Source organism: Aquarana catesbeiana, linkage group LG05, assembly GCF_042186555.1.
Source record: "Aquarana catesbeiana isolate 2022-GZ linkage group LG05, ASM4218655v1, whole genome shotgun sequence".
Taxonomy (NCBI): Eukaryota; Metazoa; Chordata; class Amphibia; order Anura; family Ranidae; genus Aquarana; species Aquarana catesbeiana.
In genome coordinates this window covers 594,474,269-594,497,376 of record NC_133328.1, presented here as the reverse complement: position 1 = coordinate 594,497,376, position 23,108 = coordinate 594,474,269, and the positions used below count along the sequence as shown (strand labels likewise).

At 39.1% G+C, this 23,108-nt stretch overlaps 1 protein-coding gene across 1 annotated transcript in view; it reads left to right on the top strand.

The window, feature by feature from the left end:
- CSMD3 (CUB and Sushi multiple domains 3) overlaps positions 1 to 23,108 on the top strand; it is a 1,635,173-nt gene that overhangs the window by 1,021,175 nt on the left and 590,890 nt on the right. Inside the window, exons 27-29 of the mRNA XM_073632169.1 lie at positions 11,072 to 11,274; positions 16,124 to 16,315; positions 18,264 to 18,402. Coding sequence (XP_073488270.1) covers positions 11,072 to 11,274; positions 16,124 to 16,315; positions 18,264 to 18,402 — 534 coding nt within the window. The remainder of the gene's footprint in view (positions 1 to 11,071; positions 11,275 to 16,123; positions 16,316 to 18,263; positions 18,403 to 23,108) is intronic.

Below are 23,108 nucleotides of genomic sequence, written 5' to 3'. Positions count from 1 at the left end.
CACAGGTGCTCCAGTGTATACTATAGGGGGGTCTCCATCTGTGAAGCTTGTACTAAACAGGTAAAGTATTGCAGCTTGACAAAGGGCAATAAAAAAAAAGACATCTTGGAACTCGGCTAAAATAGACAATTGTACCCCACTTCCAAGCAATGTTTCCTATTTATAGTTCTGCCATCAAATATCTGTGTGCTAATTATACCATTTTTGTTTTACATAGGGGAGAAAAGACTCAGAGGACACCCCTCATCCGAGGAGACCAGAGACCCCCCACCTCTGGAAGAAGGTGAAATACCACCAACCCAAGCTGAGCAGGAGGAAGAAGAAGATGTGGTGGAGATTGGCACCACAACAGGTGAGTGTCTGCGACCACAGGCTCAGGTAAAAGAGATGGATGGTGGCAGATTTTTGATACCTGTTTTTGTTTTGTTTCTCTCTTTTTAGGTGATCGTGATGTTGTGGATCCAGAACGTTTCACATCAGAAAGTGCCCAGATCCTGATCAGGGAGATCATGGGGTGTAAAGTAGAACTGCAAAACATACAGCAAAAAATCAATGATGTTATTAAAAAAAATAATAACATCATTGATGTTTTGGGGTGAATTTAAAATCCCACAAAATCACTTTTTGTATTGTGGTCCAATCTTTTAAAACTTTTTTCAATGTTTTGAAAAGCCAAATTTGGAGGATGCACACAGTGTGCCAACATGTGCTATCTGCCATCACGGGAGATCAATGGACGCGTTTTGGGGGTGCAACCCCTTCCTCAATTATAAAGTAGCATTGAGGAAGGGCTTGCTTCCCCAAAACACGTCCCTTGATCGCCCCTGATGGCAGATAGCACATGTTGACATTCGTAAATTGGTGTGCATCTTCCAAACTTGGCTTTTCCAGGGGTGATTTTCCCCCATCTGAACGCTATATCAAACCCAGTTCCTAAATACTGATGTCTGATATAGCCTTCAGGTTTTACCTAATGTGAACTTTGTAAGTTCAAGTTTTTTGTCTTTCTTGTTGGTTTTACACAGGCCTGTTTTATCTGAAATGGACATTTCGATTTTTGATAATGCTACTGCAAAAATTGTTATATAACAAACATGTTGGTTTGTTTTAAAAACCTTTGGTAAATGCACATGTGATTGTGCAGGTATAAAAAAGTTGCTTACTCAAGAATGTGTGGATTATTGTCTCAACACTACAATACAACACTTTTGGGGTGATGTAATTGCTGTTTTCAGCAAAAATGGGGGTTATTTCCTAAGGGCAAATCCTCTTTGCACTACAAGTGCAGTTTCAGTGCAGTTGCAAGTGCACTTGTAGTGAAATGTGTTTTTGCATTTAGGAAATAACAGCCAACAGTGCTTTGTATAAGGTTACACAATCACGACATTTCCTGGACTCAACACATTTCTGTCAGGGACAGCTAAAACAAACACAAGCAGTAAATGTCCACCAAGAATTTCTTTTTTTTTTTTATTATAAAAAGGCTTCACAGATTGTGTGGCATATTGATAGCCCCCCTACCCGCAAAGAACTCCAGGTAGCGTAACCGGACATCACGGGCACTCAGGGAGGTCCTCTGGAGCTGGCAAGTCCAAGCTGCCATTCTGGAGACGCCTGTAGAACTCCGTCTGGGCGATGACTCCACCATCGGACATCCGGCCATTCTTCCCCACGTCTACATACAAGAAGTCGTAATTAGCCGACACCACCGCCAACATCACTATACTATTAAACCCCTTGTAATTATAATAGTACGACCCCGAGATGGGTGGTGGGACGATGTGGACGTGTTTCCCATCAATTGCCCCTCCGCAGTTAGGAAAGTCCCACCGCTCGGCAAAGTGGGAGGCCAGAGTCTGCCATTCCTGTGGCGTGGAAGGAAACGGTTGAGGAAAAAACAATAAACATTACTATTTTTACTCTGAAACATGGCAAGCAGATTATACACAAACATTATGGGGCAACCTCCAGATAGCATTTACTAAGGGGAATTTAACAACGCCAAAGTATAAGGTACACCTATCATATTCCCCCTCCCCCCCTCTCATGGGCCATTTCTAACATTATAGGGGGTGTGTGTAAATCTTGGACAGGTAACCCTCTTCATTGAGAGATGAATGCCTAAATAATGGGTATTACTTTGAACAGCCCCTCCTTAGTTACACTATTGGCAGACCACTGGACAGGTAAGAAGTGTCATAATACAAAGATATAAATACACACTGTACACATTTGAGGACATTTGGACATTCTGCTATTACCAAGATAATAATAGGATACAAAAACTTTAAACAGTACCATTGGAAAGTATACAGGCAGGCCCTTGCACTACATGCTTTGGGGAATTCATCCATAAATCTGAGCACTAAAGAGATGGGTATAGCGTGTATGGGTTTGGCAAAGTCAGCAGATAGATGATTGAGGATAGAGAATTGGGATCAGCTGACTTAGCAGTTGGGGGAGGGAGGGTTACTAAAAATTATTTGGGGACACCACAAAAAAAGCCTCTGCCACTCTGCCTGAATTTAAATCAAAAATAACATTTCCAAACATTTTAGGGGTGTTTGGGGTAAAGCACTACTATGGAGCAGATAAAATACATTGTTAAGTGACTACATGAGGTGAATATAGGGCAGGAGACACCATGCTGGGGAGGTTAGTGAAGGGCAAATATGTATGAACGACCTAAAATAATAATTACATAAAAATCCAGCATGCATGAGGACAAAGGGGACATTCACAGCATATTACAATCATGGTAATTAGGGAATGAGGAAAGAAATACAATATATTAGCAAACATTCAATACAATAAAATGTGATATAAAAGGATAAAAATCTTACCTTCATATACTCCTTCTGCAGGACCTGGATGATGGCAGAACAGGTCTCTGGGATGATGATACCCAGAGCCTGGGGGGAGATGCCTGTCGAGAACTCCTGCAGGCTTCTCCCTGTGGCCAAATACCGCAGGGTAGAGACCAACCTCTGCTCTGGAGTGTTGGCTTGCCTCATGCAGGTATCCTGCCTGCTGATATAGGGGGTCAGCGAAGCCAACAAACGGTGAAACACGGGGTCCGTCATCCGGAGAAAGTTCCTGAAATCATCAGGATTATTCTCACGGATCTCACGGAGCAAAGGCATATGAGAGAACTGGTCACGCTGAAGCAACCAATTCTTGGTCCATGAACTCCTCCCCACCCTGTTCATGGACTGGACTTGTGTCAAGGTCAGGACCCCAACACCAAGCCCCCGCACAGCACGAACTCTACGAGGAGTACGCATACGAAACATGGCTAGAAAACGGTCGGCTGCTCAGAACGAAGTAACAGAACGCACTGAAGAACAGCAAGGCCTGTGAAGAGCGACCTGAAAAACAGCAACGAGCGGGCAAGATCGCACAGAAAACTCCGATACGAACTGACTGCACGCACTGAAGAGCAGATACAAACCCACAAGCACAAACTGAACGGCAGAAAACGATCTGAAAGCCACGAGTCTGAAAAAGCGCGAAACCTCTCTCACCAAACTTTTAGTAACACGAGATTAGCAAAAGGAGCCCAAAGGGTGCCGCGCTTGGTTCTGAACCGGCCTTTTCTAGTCTCGTCGTACGTGGTGTACGTGACCGCGTGGTTGGCGATCGGAAATTCCGACTACTTTGTGCGACCGTGTGTAGACAAAAAAAGTTTGAGCCAACATCCGTCGGAAAAAATCCTAGGTTGTTTGTTCGGAATGTCCGAACAAAGTCCGACCGTGTGTACGCCCTATTAGAGTAGAAAAGAATTTATGGCAATTGCATGATAGTGATAAAATAAGTCTGTTTGGCAGTGTGGAGGTAGGAATTGTATCTTTAGAGGGAAGATTTATACTGGGTGAAGTCTTGCCGGGACTTAGTTTTACACTACAGTCACTCAGAGTGCAGCTATGTTTTTTAAAACTTCTTGTGTCGTCTGTTTGCAAAGGTTGTAGCAGTCGGGTCTGATTCTCTGTGTAGTGAGGAGGCATGTGTGTCCAGGGAGCTGTTATAGACAGACGAGGCTGGGTCAGGGCAAGACAGAGGTAAGATTTTGTCGGAAGTAGTCTGTTGCAGACTACAGAAGAGAAAGGTTAACCACTAGCCGACCAGCTCATGTAGATATACTGTAGCAGGTTGGCTCTCCTGTGTGAATCAGCATACCTGTACATACCTATATATGCCTATTGCGATTTTTTTTTTACCAAAAATATGTAGAAGAATATATATTGGCCTAAACTGATGAATAAATTGGTTTATAGGTATATATATATATATATATATATATATATTTATATATATATATATATATATATATATATATATATATATATATATATATATATATATATATATATATATATATATATATATATATATATATATATATATATATATATATATTGGATATGTCTTATAGCAAAAAGTAAAAAAAAATGTTTTTCGTTTTTCTTTAAATTGATGGTCTTTTTTTATTGCAAAAAATAAAAACCACAGAGGTGATCAAATACCACCAAAAGAAAGCTCTCAAAAGAACTGAAGTGCTCAAATGTTCTCATCTTCTAAGAAGATGGAATCTTACCAGACAATATTGATCCTGAATTACAGGGATCAAAAAGGCATGACATCCATCTCCAGATAAAAGGCTCCCATATCAAATTGAATCATGACAGTATGCTTCCCCAGTGGATTAAATTGGATCATAAAGGACCAGCCCTCATGGTCTCATAGAATTGCTCTCCAGGGGATCATGTATGAGAAACAAGCAGGGATAAACTCACAGCGTATCACAGCCCCACCACCATGTTGTGATGTCACACACACTCTCCTCCCAAAGAGATTAAGAAGCAGCCTGAGTAAGAGATGAAAGAGCTGGATGGGGAAACAAGGTCATCCGCAGTCTGCTTAGGGTTTTGCAAAGTCATTTGTAGCAGCCTTTTTCTTTGTGCAGTAGCTGAAGTGCAGTGCAGAGGGGAGGTACTTAATTCAAGAAAATAATTTTTCCAAGAAAAATAAATGCCAGTGCCACCCCAGCCTATGCTACCCCTAATCAGGTGGTCTAGATTCGAACTGAGATGGGTGGGGTTAGTATTTGTCAATTAATCAATCAGCAGTTCATAAAAAACACATGGCTAGCAGAACAAACTTCTCACACCAAAGAGATATATTTATTCCATTTTATTATATAAAGCAAGGTGTCTTAAAACTCATTCTAAAGATGAAGAAAAGAGTTTTATGGGACCACAGTGAGCTTTATAGGTGGTTTCACAGCAGTAGATTTTAGTGATAGGAATCTTATCAATAAGTTATCAAAGCAGCAGTAGAATTTACTTGACAGATGCACGTAAAGCTATTTTTTTTTCATTGCTACTTGATTAAATATTCAAGAGCATGGTTGAAAGACACAGCTTTTTCACTATGTTAATTTACAAAATTTGTCAAAATCCAGGGAACAATAGCTGGTAGACAGTCAATGAATAAAATAGTCACTCAGTGATGAAAGCACGAAGAACAGCATCTCTCAATGCCTTTAGATCTGCACCCTTTTTTCACTTGATGATGATGACGTTATGATGTATCTAGAATATTAAAGATTATTTTAAAGGGTAGCAATAGAAATGATACAAGAAACTGTCAAAAATACCAGCAGAGATTTACTACCTCTTTTCATTGCTGTAATTTTCTCCTTCAAATACTTGCATTAGACTATTCTTCTTAAGAACAGTGACAAATGGTAATGTCAGATTGCCGACACTGAACTGATTTCATTCCTTGGTAAAACAATTTGAAAGTAATTGACAATTGAATATAAAATCATTAAATTACCTTGCATGACTTTTGATGAACTCAGATTAACATAAAAAGCTTGAAATTTACATCATAATCATGCAACTTTTATTGTGTTGCTTTTCTTAAAAAGTTGTTGTAACTGCTGTTTTTGCAAGATGTACCTGGCTTTAGCACATCAAGGGCAGCAAAACAATTTAAAGCTGAACTGCAGACAAACAACTAAATACTACTTGTGATGTTTTATTAAGGTCCATTTTTGGGATAAATGTAACCACCCTCTCATCCACTCTCCCCCTCCAACTTATTGCTATATTATTAAAACTGCTGTGGTCATGTGATATTGCAGTCCCAAGTTTCTCTCCACTTGTAGTTACTTCCAGAGGGTCCTACTTGGGGTGCTCAAATCACTGCCAACATAATGTGGGAACTTCCTATTAGCTGTCCAGCAGCAAAGTCCACTCCATCTAGAAGAGAAGGGATATCTTTGCAAGGGGCCTGTCAGGGACTGGCTGGTAAGGTAGCATCTGCAGCATTGGATTAGCAATCTCCTGTAATGGAACTTAAGTGAATATAACTTGATTCACTGGGTGACAAAAATATATAAAATTGTAGCATGTTTAAAGGGGGTGGGAGTTAGGGTGCCAGGGAAATCATATTTTTCCTGGAGTATGCATTTAACATAAAAGAGATTTAATATTCTATTAAGCCAGTGTTGTGACCCATTTACCCCTGTCAGGCTTAGACCAGGTTGGTATTCTCACTATTCTCCACTGCAGTAAACCAATGCAGCTTGGTCATAGGCCTGTCCTCCATCTGCTGACAGAATAGATAAGGAGCTTATCTCCACTGATTGGGTCATCTCTCTGTTTCTGCTCTTTTCTTCTGTCAACAATCTTTCTGTTTTAAGCTCCAACTTTAGGATTTTTTTTTATAGCACAGCTGTTTTTTATTTGAAAACAAACTATCTCTGACTGTAATACCCACCTCCTTTCTAGTGCTGTCCACTGCAGTCTCCTATCTTTCTTTACCACAAGATACACTTGGGCTTTTCGGTTGAGTGATGCTCAGCACCATACAACCTGGGAAACATGCTATATAATATATTGGGAGCGCAAGGGGTCATGACCCTCCCCCCTGAATTTGATGCAAAGGGTGGTGTTGATGTCATCAGCAGTTTAGCCCATAGTTAGACATTAGTTTGGCAACACTGAGCAAGGTGGAAGAGCTTATTTTATAGAATACATGACTTTCTTTTCCAGGTCTGAGCCCTAAATACAGATCTTGGAGTTGTTTATTTGGAGTTGCCTTTTAAAGTATGCTTGGAATTGAGCTAATACCAATAAACCCCCTATTAACACTATTCTAGTAATTTCATAAAGACTAATTAACCTAAGTAGGGAGATTTAAGTTTCTGAGTACAATATTAATCATAATGTCTTTGTAACCTTTCTAGAATAATCAACTTTTAATAGCAATAGTTTAATAGCATAACTGACATTAAACTTAGCAAAGATATCTAACCACAGTTAGGCTCCATGCACACTGGCTTAAAATAAGTTGCTTTTACAGGAGTTTTGTGTTCTGTGGAAGCAACTCAATGTTCTTCTATGTGTCCATGCACATTAGGGCGATTACAGGCATATTTTGAGCTCAACGTTTAGCGGCAGGATAAAAAAAACATTCTGGTTTGTGTTTCTGCTTGGAGCTCATTGGCATAAAAACGTAATACTCTTCTAAACTCATCTAGATTTTGTACAAAAAATGTTCTATATGAGCGTTTTTTACTGCCAAGGCAACAGATATCTTTTTAAGCCCAGTGCGCATGGATCCTAAGAAGGAACAGAAACTCAACTTTTGCTTTGCATTCCAATCCTCATTTAACATTAGTATTCTGCTATGCCCCTTTGACATTATGCTGCCCTTTATTAAGCTTTACTATATATCTCACAGGACCTAAAACTTTTGTTAATTCATAAGCTTTGCATAATATTCTAACTGCTTCTGTTTCCATAAACTTAAATGGTTTAAAAAAGCAGCAGTAAGCATGGGATCCACTTTGTGGTAGTCAGTGCAGTGAACAGAGATGGGAACTATTTGAAGAGATGTCATTTCAAGTTCTCCTAAGATCTACAAAGCTAGTTGAGGAATCAATCTGATGTAATACATAATAAATGGAAATATTAGTTTGGTGTGGACAGACTTTTAAAATAGCTTGTATATAATTCTTAGATGTGTGAAATGCAGGACTCGTTTGTACATGCTAGTGCTGGGAGCTTTCTGCAGTGGAGTTTAGAGCAAATTGTGGCTTACAAACCACTAGCTAGTTAAATGCTTCTTATAACAGGTAAGCTTATATTGTAGCCAGATATCACTGGCTAGATTGCATAGCCACTTGTAATTATCTTCCCAATTAGGCTCATGCATGGGTTCTGTAACCCATGCATTGCTATGGAAAGTAAGTCTGGAGTATGAGCTTGTACCAGAAAGCTCTAACTTTTTTGTTCCAGGTATACTAACCTGTCCACAGTCAAGCAAGATATCCCTGGCTAGATTGCACAGTGGCTTGTCAAAGTCTTGCTGACCAGGGTCATGCATGGGCTCTGCACTCCTATTCATTCCTATACAGAGTTAGTCTGGAGTATGAGCCTGTACTTAAAAGCTCCAACAGGATCTTTACATACTAAGAAGCAATGCAACAAATGTTCTTACAGTAATGGTGTAGGAGTAAATGGTATAAAGTTATTTCATCCCATGATAGAAAACCACATAAAAATTGCTTTTAAAGCTAAATGCAAGCCAAACCACTAAATATACAGATGCAATGCTCATAATGGAGCTGTTTACCTGCCAAATGATTTGAATTCCTGTCTATCCAGTTTTAAGATTTACACACCTCTGCCACACAGTAAAACCCTGTCTAGAAGGGCAGGAGACCCGATTTTCCTCTCCTGTCACTAATAGCACTTAGGGCTTGTTCACACCAGAAAGCAGTGCGGGAAACCTGTGTTTTTACTTGCATGTTTCCGACACCATGTTGAAAGCACATTGGATGCATGATCTGCTTTGGATGTAATATAATCCTAACAAAACCCCAAACACTGATCACAAAAGCAATGTGTTTGCCTGCACCACAGTACCATGTCATCTGGTTGCAGTTTGTTTTTAAAAGTAGAGCATGCACTACTTTGGTGTGATCCAGTGCAATTTCAGTTATTTGAAATGAATGGACTGAAAATTACATCACACTGAACTGCACAAGAATTCAGGTATTAACAGGCTCTTAAAAGTCCCTCCTCCATTATGGATAGTAAAGGAAGATGTTACAGACTGATGAGCTTTTCTTTCTGTCACTCTGCTCTCTCCTCCTATCAGTAGCTCCCAGTCCTACCCTTCCCTCCTCCAGTGTAAGTGATGCTGCAAGATACTGATACCATGTCGAATTCAGATGCTAATAATAATAAAAAATAATATTAATATCAATAATAATAATCATCATATATTATTGAATACAGTGCTAGGGCAACTGACAATATGAGTGAGTAAGGTCAGGAGTCAACTAAATAACAGACATAATGTACTTTAGCTATTTAAAGCCTATCCAAACTTAAAAAATATGTAATATGTAAGATATTGTAGCTTACCAGTATGTGGTGGCTGCATTTGTTTTCTTTTTCAAACCTTTTTTTTCACTTATTTTCGTCTGGTAATTCTGCCAGTAACACACTACTAGTCCTAGGATTAAAATGGTCATTGGCTCTATTAGATCGGGATAATGGTATAGTACTGAAATACTTCACTCCTGTTCTCTATTCCAGTTCTTCTCAACCTTTTTACAGTCAAGATACCCTTTAAAATCCTGTATATTCTTAAGGCACCCCAGTCTAAAATGTAAAAAAACCCAACTAATAGTTTTACATGATGTAGCAACAGCTACAATTGTAGTACACCCAACATTAGAGGAGATGTAGTCTTACAAAGCAAATACACCTTTGAATGCTGACTAGTATTTTGGTGTGTCTCTTCTCCCTCCATTTTTCTCCCTCATTCAGCCAATGTGACTCCAGTGTAGATAGAAAAGGACAGGGGATAGGCAAAAAAAAAAAAAAAATGCTATGCAGGAGCCCAACATCATCCTTATCAACCTGTGACATTATTAATTGTTGCCAAAAAAAATGTGTGGCTTTGTGTACAAAAATAAAAAGTTAGGCTCGATCCACCTGTGAGCTTTTGACAATTTCTGGGCTATTGGGGCAATTTTGCCATGCCACCCTGGTTGAAAAAGGCTACTCAAATCTATAACATTAAGGGACATAGCTTTGCAGTCCCCAGAGAACGCTATGAACCTTTGCAATTTATAACAGTAAGCACAGGCAGAGTGCACAGGCAATTATTATTTCTGGCAAGATCATTTTATGTCTTTCAAAGAGATATAACAAAGCACTTTTATTGGTACATTTAAAGTATAACTAATAGCCTCTGCCCCCAGATTACCATTATCCTCATCGCTATCAAAGAAAATCCCAAATATTGGGTTGTCCTCAAAACAGTATTATGCCGTGTACACACGAGCGGGCTTTCCGGCAGAAAAGGCCCGACGGAATGAGTCCATCGGACATTACGATCGTGTGTGGGCTTCATCAGACCCTTTCTGTCAAAAAATCAGACCTTAGAAATAGAATGTTTCAAATCTTTCCGACGGACTCGATTCCTATGGAAAAAAAACGTTCATCTGTATGCTAGTCCGACGGACCGAAAACGATGTAAGGGCAGCTATTGGCTACTAGCTATTGAACTTCCTTTTCTAGTCTGGTCGTACATCATCATATTCAAAACGATTGGACTTTGGTATGATCGTGTGTAGGCAAGTCTGTTTCGTCCGAACTCCATTGAAAAGTCCTTCGGAGTTCAGTCAGACGAGAAGTCCGCTTGTGAGTATGCGGCATTAGAGTAAAATCTTCCAATGGGGACACTAGTTATGGTGAGGTGACCTGGGAGCCCCAATTAATTCCCCTAGTTTGCTGGGATTTTCTCTCATTTCCGGTTTTGGCTTCAGGACATAATGTGAAGGAAAATCTCCCCAATTAACTCAGATGGTAAAAATAAAACTGAGAGCATTATAACCCTTACATACTCTATCCAAAATTAAAATGAAAAGTTTTTCCTTTAGCTCTACTTAGCTGACCAAAAGGGAAGTTCATTGTTAAGGTTTACATACCATTTTTTTGTATATCTAATGAATAATTACCAACTTTTCTTATTTTACACACAGTCTTCAGTTTCTTGCATTTGACACCGAGGCATCCCATGACATCCTGAGAGTTTGGGATGGACCGCTTGAAAATGAGATGTTACTGAAGGAAATCAGCGGCTCTCTTATCCCAGAAGGAATTCACAGCACTCTCAATGTTGTGACTATACAATTCGACACAGATTTTTACATCAGCAAATCTGGATTTGCCATTCAGTTTTCAAGTAAGTTATTCCTTTTACAATGGTTAAATACCTGTAAGTACTTCTAATTCAGCCTATATTTTATTTGCTCTCTTGAATTAGGGCATATTTTGTTCTGTAGAAGTAAAGGAAAGAGTTTACAAAGAAAAAACAGTGAACATGCAACACATTTATAATTTATTTTTTTGCTTTCTTGTAAACTTTTGAACTCTGTCAAATTCAGAGGGATTTTTGATTTATATTTGTTGTGATTTTCTTTTTTTAAGAACGTCATATAGGATTTCCATCTATGTAATATTACCCGAGAAAAAAGGGCAAAGTCTTTTCTAAGATTTAAGAGAAAAAATTAGTTTACCCTGTTGACCTTAGAATTGTTCAGTTGCTTATTTTGTTTCTTCATTCGACTTTTAGACATGTCTACATAATGTTACCATTATTTAGACACATAACAATATGTTAGGATAGGCAGTTCACAGCCTATTTAGTGGCACAGGACATGCTTCCTTATAAGATTTTAAATGACATTTACTAAAGGACTAAACAGTGTTTACTTAAAAGTGAATGTTTTATAAAGGGTAACTCCAGTTTCCAAATTAACAAATACAAAAATAACATAGTATAAACAATTGCAACACAAGCCTATTGCTACGTAAGCCACATTGTAATGTAATGTTTTTAAAAAAATTACCTTTCATTTTCAATCTGCAGGTCAATTCTTGCTTGTGTGGTTGGCTCATTGATTTTCCCAGAAGGCTGCATTAAGATACTAGTCAAATTCTAGGCATCCCCTGCAACAAAAAGTGTAGTTTTGTTGAGTTATGCCCCATACACACGGTCAGACTTTGTTCGGACATTCCGACAAGAAAATCCTAGGATTTTTTCCGACGGATGTTGGCTCAAGCTTGTCTTGCATACACACGGTCACACAAAGTTGTCGGAAAATCCGATCATTCTGAACGAGGTGGCATAAAACACATATGTTGGGACTATGAACGGGGCAGTAGCCAATAGCTTTCATCTCTTTATTTATTCTGAGCATGCCTGCCACTTTGTCCGTCGGATTTGTGTACACACGATCCGAATTTCCGACAACGGATTTTGTTGTCGGAAAATTTTATATCCTGCTCTCAAACTTTGTGTGTCGGAAAATCCGATGGAAAATGTGTGATGGAGCCTACACATGGTCGGAATTTCCAACAACAAGGTCCTATCACACATTTTCCGTCGGAAAATCCGACCGTGTGTACGGGGCATTACTGTACAAGAGATGCAGCTTTTCTCATCAGAACACTAGGAGTGTACCAGCTTATTATAATTAATCAGACTCTAACATTCAGAATCGTCATCTAAAGGATATAGTAAAACAAATAGCTTTTTCTTCAAAGCAGAAACAATTAGGAATCTGCTGCAGCATTTGTTAAATCCCTGCTATGTACATTGAACACCTAGAGGGCATCGATGTTTTTCTCAACAAAAGTAAAGTTAATATTTAAGCTTTGCAGTTAAGAAGTTGTGATGACTTCAATAAAACAATCATACAGCATGCTATCAATAATATATTTTTTTACATTTCCTTTATGATAGGCAATTGATGGGCAATGCTGTCCTGTTCTTTTAGGGTGCAAATGCACAATGTGTAATCTCACCTGTCCTCCAGAGCTCATCATAGTCAGTAGAAGGGAGTTAACAATGTGCATGTGTGGCCCAAATGAAATGGATGGCATTCCCTCCTGTGGTGCTAAGGGGCACTGGTCCCAAAAGCTACTGCAACAACTCAGGATGGAGCCATTACTGGCTGCAGAAATGTTTAAGAAGGCTTCTTTAAAATGCATATTTGAACTACATCCTTAAAAGGGAGCCCTGGCTTTCTAGGTAGGCTTAGCACACTATGCTGCTATACCAATATGGGACAACATAGTGGATTTTTTTGCAAAGTTAAACTTACTTTTTATTATTCAACTGTTTGACTTTCTGCAAAATGAAAAAAAAAACAGTTTATATGATTATTGCATATGTTGGTTCACACAAATAATAATTACTGACTATACAATCCTAGTTTAAAATTATTCTGTGACATACATGTGAATGGAAAGATAATTATCACTGTGATGAGCAGATTGAAATTAAATGAATTTCTCTTAATGTATATCTTGTTAATTTCATGTCTAATTAAGGTGTGAATATAATTTTTCCTTATTAGCGATAGTAATATAAGATGTCATAAGATCACTTGACTTTTTCATAAAAAAGAAAACATAATTAAGTGTATTATGTGTTGAACTTGTTAGATTCTAAACACCCCCAGGGAAAGTGTAAATGTAAAGGGAAAGTGTTTAGTGATTGATTGCATACAGTATACCCAATTGCAGGGTTGGACAACCTTTCCCTCCCCAACTGTTAACAAAGTTGCATGATATACTGGGTCTTGTAGTTCATTTAATGCTGACCATGAACATATATAGCTTTTTTATTCTCAACGTGTAAACTGAATGGAAAAAGTCTAACAAATTCTTCCATCCAAACTGCACAGTGTGGATAGAAGAATCCCCCGCTGTGGCTTTAGTATTTTGACAACTGGCCCTTCTAGCTGTTTAAATACCTCAATAATGCCTGCATCTGACTGGATGCTGGTGCCATTCAGCAAAGATATTTCCTATGAATATTTGTCAATTGAGGGACCACCCACTGAGCAAATTTTGACCAGTTAATCAGAAACTTTTTAAAATTTGTTCTGTGTATAATCATCTTAACCCCAATTTGTGAATGTGTCAATTGTTGAGAGGTGGCTGAAAGCACTTGTGTAGTGAGAAAAAGTATAGTCAAACATTAAGGCTGGGTTCACACTGGTGCGATGTTAGACATTGCATGTGATTTGCACCGCACTGCTGTGCAGATCACATGCGATGTCTGTGTGATGCAAATTCAGCCATACAGACTGTATGGCTGAATTCGCATTCACACCAACATGGTGCAGGACCCTTTTCTTGGTCTACACAGGAATCAGATCGCATGGGTGCTCCCGATACTGAAACCGATACTTTGCAGATAATTTGCTTTAGTACGAAATGAATGGGCGCAAATCACACTGCAAAAAAAGGCATATGATTTGAACAGGAATGCAGTGCGATTCCTGTCCAAAGTGCTATTTCCCCCACTGCTCCTGTGTGTGTGTGTGTGTGTGTGTGTGTGTGTGTATATAAAGGGAAGCACCATCTAGTGGGCAGTTTACTAAAAATGTTTTAACTAACATTAAAGAGTAAGTTCACCTTCACAGACAAATCTGTAAGGTTAACACAGGACACCCTCCTCACTCCCCCCACTGACCCGGAGAGTGACAATCACCCACTAGGAGACATCGGGTCATCGTCTTGCTTGTCCAGGGCTTAGAAATCCCCCCAGCTTAATCTCTAAAAACTACCTCATCAGGAGTTACGTTTAGGAGCATTGTAATAGGTTGGTGGCATCACATGGGTGGCGCTGACCAATCAGAACCCGCATAGCCCATCCTGTCACCACGGGCAAAAAGGAGAGAAAGCCATGGGGATCTCAAATCCATGGACCGGTTCAGCGGTGATACGAGCTGTAAGTGCGGGGGATCGCTGGACTCCAGGTTAGCAGGACCAATTGGATAGGGAGGGGGTCCAGTGTAAGTTCACCTTACAGATTTTTTGTAAAGGTGAACTTACACTTTAAGTACATATCTGGACAAATGCAAAATCTGCATAGTGTCCCAGTCCTGCTGATGATAGAAATTCATAGCTGTTATGATCCTGTTAGCGGTGCTCACAGGGCTGGAGGAGATGTAGAGGTAGTCCACCCCCAAACTGACATCACTTCCACCCAAAACTTCTTCTCCAACCCTGTGAGTACCTCCAGAAGCCATGATTTTCTATCATCGGTGTGATCAGGACACTATGCAGATTTTGCATTTGAGCAGATATGTACTTAATGTGAGTTAGAACATTTTTAATAAACTGCCCAGTAGATGACACTTTCCTTTCTACACACACACAGGAGCGGTGGGGTAAATCACATGCAATTCGAACAGGAATATGCGCATATTTATTTTGTATTGAAGCAAATTGCACCGCAAAGTTTCAGTACCCATACTCGCCAATGATTAACCGGTATTGGTGCAACCCTAAAATTTACTATGCAGGTCAGAACAAAAGATTAATTAAATAACAATGTCACAAAAAATTATCAAAATTCAATAATGTTCTTTTTGCTTCCCAAGTCAATACACAGAGCTGCCCCACTCACACAATCAAGAAAACACTTTAAGTGTATGTAATTAATCAATCCAAATAGATGGGTGCGTTATTATGACCTTATAATATGTATACAGAATGTGACCTGTGTTTAAACTTGTGTCCCTGTAATTCATATTAACAGTATTAGTTCATCCTGGCCATTGACTAAAAGTATTTTGAATTACACTTAAAGCCAATACCATGTTCGAAATATATAAAGAAACATATCCAACAGCAGAGAAGTAATAAGTCCAGCAATAAGGCTAACCTTTTATCTAAATGAAAACAATTTTGGAATTGTTAGGTGCAGGGAGTTGTAGTTCAAATAGACAAAGGCTCTATAGCATACAGTGATTGGCAATGGGCTGCAGTCCTACTCAGGTGCACTGTCAAAGCCTTTCTCACTCTGGCAGCAAGGATTTATGGTAAATGTTTTAAATCATGTGCCAAGATGAAATAAGTGAACTCTATACTTTTAACATGGGCAGTGTTTTTTGGGATAGCTTGGATTTGCTTGTTAATGAGCATGGTTATTGTTACCCTGAAGTGGCCCTGCATTATTCCTTAAAATTTTAAATATTAGCATATCATCCAAATACTTTATATTTTATCTTTAGGCTCTGTGGCTACAGCCTGTAGAGACCCCGGAGTTCCGATGAATGGCACTCGCAATGGGGATGGAAGAGAACCAGGGGATACAGTTATTTTCCAATGTGACCCAGGCTATGAATTACAAGGGGAGGAAAGAATAACCTGTATTCAAGTAGACAACAGATTCTTTTGGCAGCCAAGTCCTCCATCATGCATAGGTAAATTTTGATTATTAATGTTCATATATATGCTTGAACTTATTGAAATTAAATGAAAGCAGCATCAATCCTTCTTTTTTTGTATTGTAGGATGAATATGAATGAATAAATATATTATTAGTATTATTATTATTATTATTATTATTATTATTATTATATAACTAAAGTGTTAAGGAACATACTGTATATATAAAACAGTGAATCTGATAATGACCAAACATTCACTGCAGGTGAATATTCCAGGTGCATTATTTTAAATGACTGATTGATTCACCACCAGTAAATGTTTGGAGAAAGTCATGCATACTGCTGTACAAATATGCCCCTAATTTAAAGTATAACTAAAGGTAAAACTTTTTTTTTTTAATAGAGGGGAGATGGATTAGAACACTTGTCAGTTTTTATTGCTGTCTGCGCGCCTGTTAGGGATTCCCCCTCTCTATTTATCCTCTTTACTATTATCATTAAAAGTGAAAGTAAAAGAAAATCTCAACTTTTGGGTTGCCCCCAGAAAAGTTATAAATGGGAAAACCTTCCAATCGGGACACAAGTTCTGGTGATTGGGGGGTCCCCAAGAGATTCCTTTAATTTGCAGGGACTTCCTCTCACTTCATGTTTAGCTATGGGACAGAAAGTACAGGTAAATCTCCCCAATGGGACAAGATGGCAAAAATAAACCTTACAGGGGTTATAATCTCTCTTACTATCCAAAAAAAATATATACCGTATATATATGATATATTGAAATTATTATTTTGCAATGATTTCTTTAATGAGCGCCAACAGATTGACAAGAATTACATATTATATAAGCAAAAAAAGCTACAGGACATATATAAATGCACAACTACAAGACAAAGGATTAAAAATATTCAAAAATGTATAGAAATTTTATTAATTTTTACATATATCAACAGACGTGCAATTAATGTTACAACTAGATATGGCACATCTGTTGTTACTTGTAGAGATTAATCAACTTTCTATATTTTTTGGCTATTACTCAACATTTGTAATGTGGTGGTGCCTTATATGTCCTGAAGCAATTTATTTTGTTTATATGATCGACTTGTGCACAGGGTAAGAAGGCCCTTAGTACATGTATTGCCCCTTTCACACATGCGGACCGTATGTCCGTATTTCATCCATCCGTTTTCGGATGAAATACGGACATACAGGCATCCCTATGGGATAGCGGGTGTCAGCGGATGTACATCCGCAAACACCCGATGTCATCCGGCTCCGCTCTCGTCCGATTCTGCGGACGGAAGAAAATCCTATTTTTCTATCCATCTGCAGAGCGGATCAGAGGAACACGGACAGACAGTCCGTGTTCCTCCGATCCCCCATAGGGGAGAGCGGAGATCTGACAGGGCGGTCCCTGCACAGTGTGCGGGTCCCGCCCTATCATCCGCCGGCTCAGCTGGGGAAAACGGAGCAATCCCCGCTGAGCAGCGGATGTTCACGGGGCGGATCAACACGGATCCGTCCAGTGTGAAAGGGGCCTATGGGTGCTGAGCCAGTGATACAGGGTTTACATATTTACCAAATATTCCATGCAACACTTATACTTTGAGTTCCATATGATTCCTAGCAGATGTACACTATAGTACTTTTAGAAGAAATACTGTATTGAAGCATGGTGATGAGTTATGCATACAATATACACAAGTGACAGAGACTTAAAATATGTGTTTGAAGTATTTTTTCTTTAACCTCTGTTTGGCAGTATCCATTTTTCTTAATTAGATATACTTCCAACTGAGAGTGGCTCTATGCAAATATGCACAACACTTTGATATGTAATACTTTATCATGTTATATTTTGGCTAACCCATGATTGTCTTCCGCTCCTACCGTACAGATATTTGCTAGTTCTTTACAATATTTTAAATAATTTAAAATGATATATGCTGTATACAACTAACAAATTATTACTATTTTTCAGCTCCATGTGGTGGCAATCTAACAGGGTCTGCCGGCTTTATTCTGTCTCCAAATTTTCCTCACCCATATCCACACAGCAGGGATTGTGACTGGACAATTACGGTCAATACAGACTATGTCATTTCATTGGCTTTCATTAGGTAGGTCTCTAAAAAAATAAAATGAGCACTTTAGAAACTTTCTTAGGTGGTTATCATGGTCTAGTTTCACGTGTAACACATCGTCTCTGGCTACTTTGGTGGTCAGTTTCCACAAAATTTTAGGGCTGATTTACTTTCTGACTGGCCAATAAAGTGCCACATTGAAAAACTAGTTCACCAGTGGTGCAATAAGCTCCTTAAGCATATAATTACCAATAGTAAGAGACAATTCTAATGATGAATGTGAAAGTGTTCAAAGTGCCTTCTGTGCAGAGCTTTTGCCCACAAAATGTTTGTAAATGTCAAAAACACATGTGGAACTTTGGAAAAAGTTTATAGCACGTTTAAAGGTATTTCATTACACTTTCCTGTGTACATAGCAGAGCGAAACAATTAAACACAGTGCATTTTGTTGCCCTGAGCTATAGCCTTGGAGGAGTTTTCATGAATTTTTTAATACAATGACCATATTGTTTTTAAAAAAAATTATTTCCCTATTCAGTTATTGGTCTGAAGCTTACTCATTTGATTACTGTGAGCCATTTTACTTTATGGTAGCTTAGGTATAATATGTGAGCACTGGAGATCAGCTGGTGCACAAACTGTCAACATGAAAGACACAAAGGATGCTTAAAGCCTATCTCCAGTAGGGATGAGTTCAAAGTTTTGTGTTTGGACAGAATTTTTGTCTATTCAAGTGTTCCTCTGAACACTGTACTTTTCACTTGTTCAGCAACAGCCGATTATCATGTATAGTAGCAATAAAAATACCGCTACTATACATGACAGTTTTCTTGCTGAAAGTGATTGCTAAAGAAATGAAAGGTACTACCACCCACCATGTCCTTCACAACCTGTAACATCACCTGGCCCCATTCATTTGCTGGCTGGGAAGGCATACTTTTCACTTTTTTCTGAATGAATTGGGGTGCATAGTACCCCAACTCATTCCCGCAGGGGCCAGTATCTCCTTATTGTTAAAGGGCGGTACCAGATCCTGAAAACCTTCTCACCCGCAGACCACAAAAACCACAGGACAAGGATAAAGGTCTATTGCAGCGTACACACAAGCGGACTTTTCTATCAGACTGGTCCGATGGACCGAGTCCGGTGGACAATCTGATCTTGTGTGGGCTTCATCGGACCTTCAGCGGACTTTTGCAGTCAAAAATCTGATGGACTTTAGATTTGAAACATGCTTCAAATCTTTCCGACGGACTCGAGTCCGGTCGGAAAATCGACTCATCTGTATTCTAGTCCGACGGACGAAAACCCACGCTAGGGCAGCTATTGGCTACTTGCTATCAACTTCCTCATTTTAGTCCAGTCGTACGTTATCACTTATGAATCCATCAGACTTTGGTGTGATCGTGTGGAGGCAAAAGTCCATTGTTCAAAAGTCCATCGGAAGTCCGTCAAAAGTCTGACGAAAGTCCGCTGGAATGGCCGTCGGACTTTTGTTGCCGACAAAAATTACGCTCGTGTATACGCGGCCTATGTGTTCTTAGGTGGAACCCTATGTTTTCATAGGGGGGTCTGCCATTTACATTGATATTAGACCCTAGTCTAGCAGCCAGCAATTTAAACTGCATTTTCTGTCTTTGCAAAGTTTGTCAGTTATGCTGTAGTAGGTTGTATACATTGTACATATGCTCCACTTCTCAGGCATCTTAAAGTGGAGTTCCACTCCAAAAATTATTTTAGAATTTTTCAGCTCCATTAAAAACGATTAATAACATTTGGCAAAAAAATGTACTCACCTCTTAATGCCTGTTGCTAGGGGGTCCCTCGTAATCTGCCTCCTTACTCACCTCAGCTCCTTACGTCACTTCCCTCGGCGCCCTCTGCGCTGGAAGGAAGATCACCTCTCCCCTCGCCCGCTAGGCAATCATCTGGGACACGTCGCAGGTCCCAGATGATTGCTTGGCTCGCTCATGCGCAGTGGGTGCCCAGCTGTGAAGTTGGAGCTGCACCCTCTATGTATTGTATTTGTTTATGGGTGTATAATCAAACCTATTGGTTCTGGCTGCCAAGCACAGATATCATTTTGCTTTTTTTATTTTGAAGAATACATGACACTCACATTACTAGGGAAATATGAAGGGATTTTAGCTTAATTGATTATTTCATAAAATTACTAATTTTGCCGTTGCCTAAATTTCGCTGAATGGAGAAGCCGAATTTGTTAATTGAGCTGCTTAAGCAAAATGATCTGCATCTTTCTTTTGGGGGTGCACCTAGGATAATTTAGAATATTTATTTAGTGTGCTTTGCACTTGTGTATTTGATAGCAGTTTCTGCACCATCACTTTACTTTCTTTTTAAATTACATTTTATTGCGAGAATACAATTAAGAACAATGGCCGCAACATTTGGCTGACAAATTAAATCAAGAAAGACAATATAAAGTATGTTAGTATAAGTTGAGAGAGACCTAGCGGTGCTGGGTCTAGTGTTGTAAATTAAGAAATATTTCAATGGATGGCGGTCGGAGTAGTAAGTAGCAAGCAAAGGGAAGAGGGGGATGCCTCAATTTTTAGATTAACATGTGTAATTCAATTTAAGAGAGGCATTTAATGTCAATTGGAGGATCATTGGCTAGGAGTCTGAGTAGATATCACTGAGTATGTTGAATGCATTGCATTATAGATTGTTAAGTTTCTACGGGCAAGGTTTGAATGAAAGATTCCCAAATGTTGAAGAAATTTTAAACCTGTAATTCCTTACGCAGGGAGGCTTCTCCCACTCCATGCGAAAAACATAGAATAATTTAGTTATAGATAAAGAAATAGTAGGGGGTTCTGGGTAGATCCACTTTTGTAAAATAGTTTTCTGTGCCACAAGGGATATGATAGTAAGCAGCCCCTTGAGATTTTAATTCCTGGAAAATTAAATAGGCCAAAAAAAGCCCAATCGGGAGTTAGAAGTTAGTAGTTTACCAGATATGTGGTAGTATCATTTCAGGGAAAAAAATTTCAAAACATCCCTACACATGTTATTTGCGATAGACACCTGTCATGTTACTTTTTTTGCAGTTCTCTAGAGATGAAAAAAATTTTATTTTTTGTCTGTTGAAGACAATAGAGCCATGAAGGTTCCCAATGAATTCATTAACCGCTTGCTGACCGACTCACGCCGATATACGTCGGCAGAAGGGCATGTACAGGCAGATTAATGTACCTGTACGTTGCCCTTCAAAAAGCAGTTTGCGGGTCCCACGGACTCGATGTCCGAGGGGATACCCACGATCATCTCGCGGAGAGGAAGAATGGGGAAATGCTGATGTAAACAAGCATTTCCCCATTCTGCCTAGTGACAGGACACTGATCACAGCTCCCTGTAATCGGGAGCGGTGATCAGTGTCATGCCCCCCAGAGTTAGAATCACTCCCTAGGAAACACTTAACCCCTTCACTGCCCCCCAGTGGTTAACCCCTTCACTGCCAGTCACATTTACACAGTAATCAATGCATTTTTAATTGCACTGATAGCTGTATAAATGTGAATGGTCCCAAAATCACACCAAAAGTGTCTGATCTGTCCACCATAATGTCACAGTTAAGATAAAAATAGCTGATTGCCGCCATTACTAGTAAAAAAAAAATAAAATTATTAATAAAAATGCCATAAAACTATCCCCTATTTTGTAGATGCTATAACTTTTGTGCAAACCAATCAATGAATGCTTATTGAGATTTTTTTTTACCAAAAATATGTAGAAGAATATGTATCGGCCCAAACTGAGGAAAAAAAAAATTTTATACATTTTTTGTGGATATTTATTATAGCAAAAAATAAAAAACAATGCGTTTTTTCAAAATTGTCACTATTTTTTTGTTTATCGCACAAAAAATAAAAACCACAGAGGTGATTAAATACCACCAAAACAAAGCTTTATTTGTGGGGAAAAAAGATGTCAATTTTGTTCTGAGCCACGTCGCATGACCGCGCAATTGTCAGTTAAAGTGACGCAGTGCCAAGTCGCAAAAGTGCTCTGGTCTTTGGCCAGCCAAATGGTCCGGGGCTTAAGTGGTTAAATAGCCAATTAAGGATAGCATTAGTAGCATTAGTAGTAGCCCAAAGGACCATTATGGTATTGATTTACAGAGAAATGTACAATTCTTGATTGATCACAGTTTTTTTCAGATTTTCTGAATATACATTCATAATATGAATTTATGTAGCACTGCAACCCCCAGCTTTGAATTAAATTCACTATAACTTTAATGTGATGGACAGATAATAAATTCATACATAAAACGTGACAAGAGACAATATAGGAATGGAAGTAGAAATTCAATAAAATCAAGTACACCTTATGCCGCATACACACGACTTTACGGCATACTTGGTCCTGCGGACCGGAGTCCGTCGGACAATTTGATCGTGTGTGGGCTCCAGTGGACTTTTTTTCCCCAAAAGTTCGACAGACCTAGAAATGAAACATGTTTCAAATCTTTTCGACGGACTTGAGTCCGGTCGAAAAGTTCGCTCGTCTGTATGCTAGCCCGGCAGACAAAAACCGACACTAGGGCAGCTATTGGCTACTGGCTATGAACTTCCTTGTTTTAGTCTGGTCGTACGTCATCACGTACGAATCCATCGGACTTTGGTTGATCGTGTGTAGGTAAGTCCATTCATTTGGAAAGTCCGTCGTAAAGTCCGTTGAAAAGTCCGCAGGACAAAGTCTGCCGTAAAGTCCGCTCG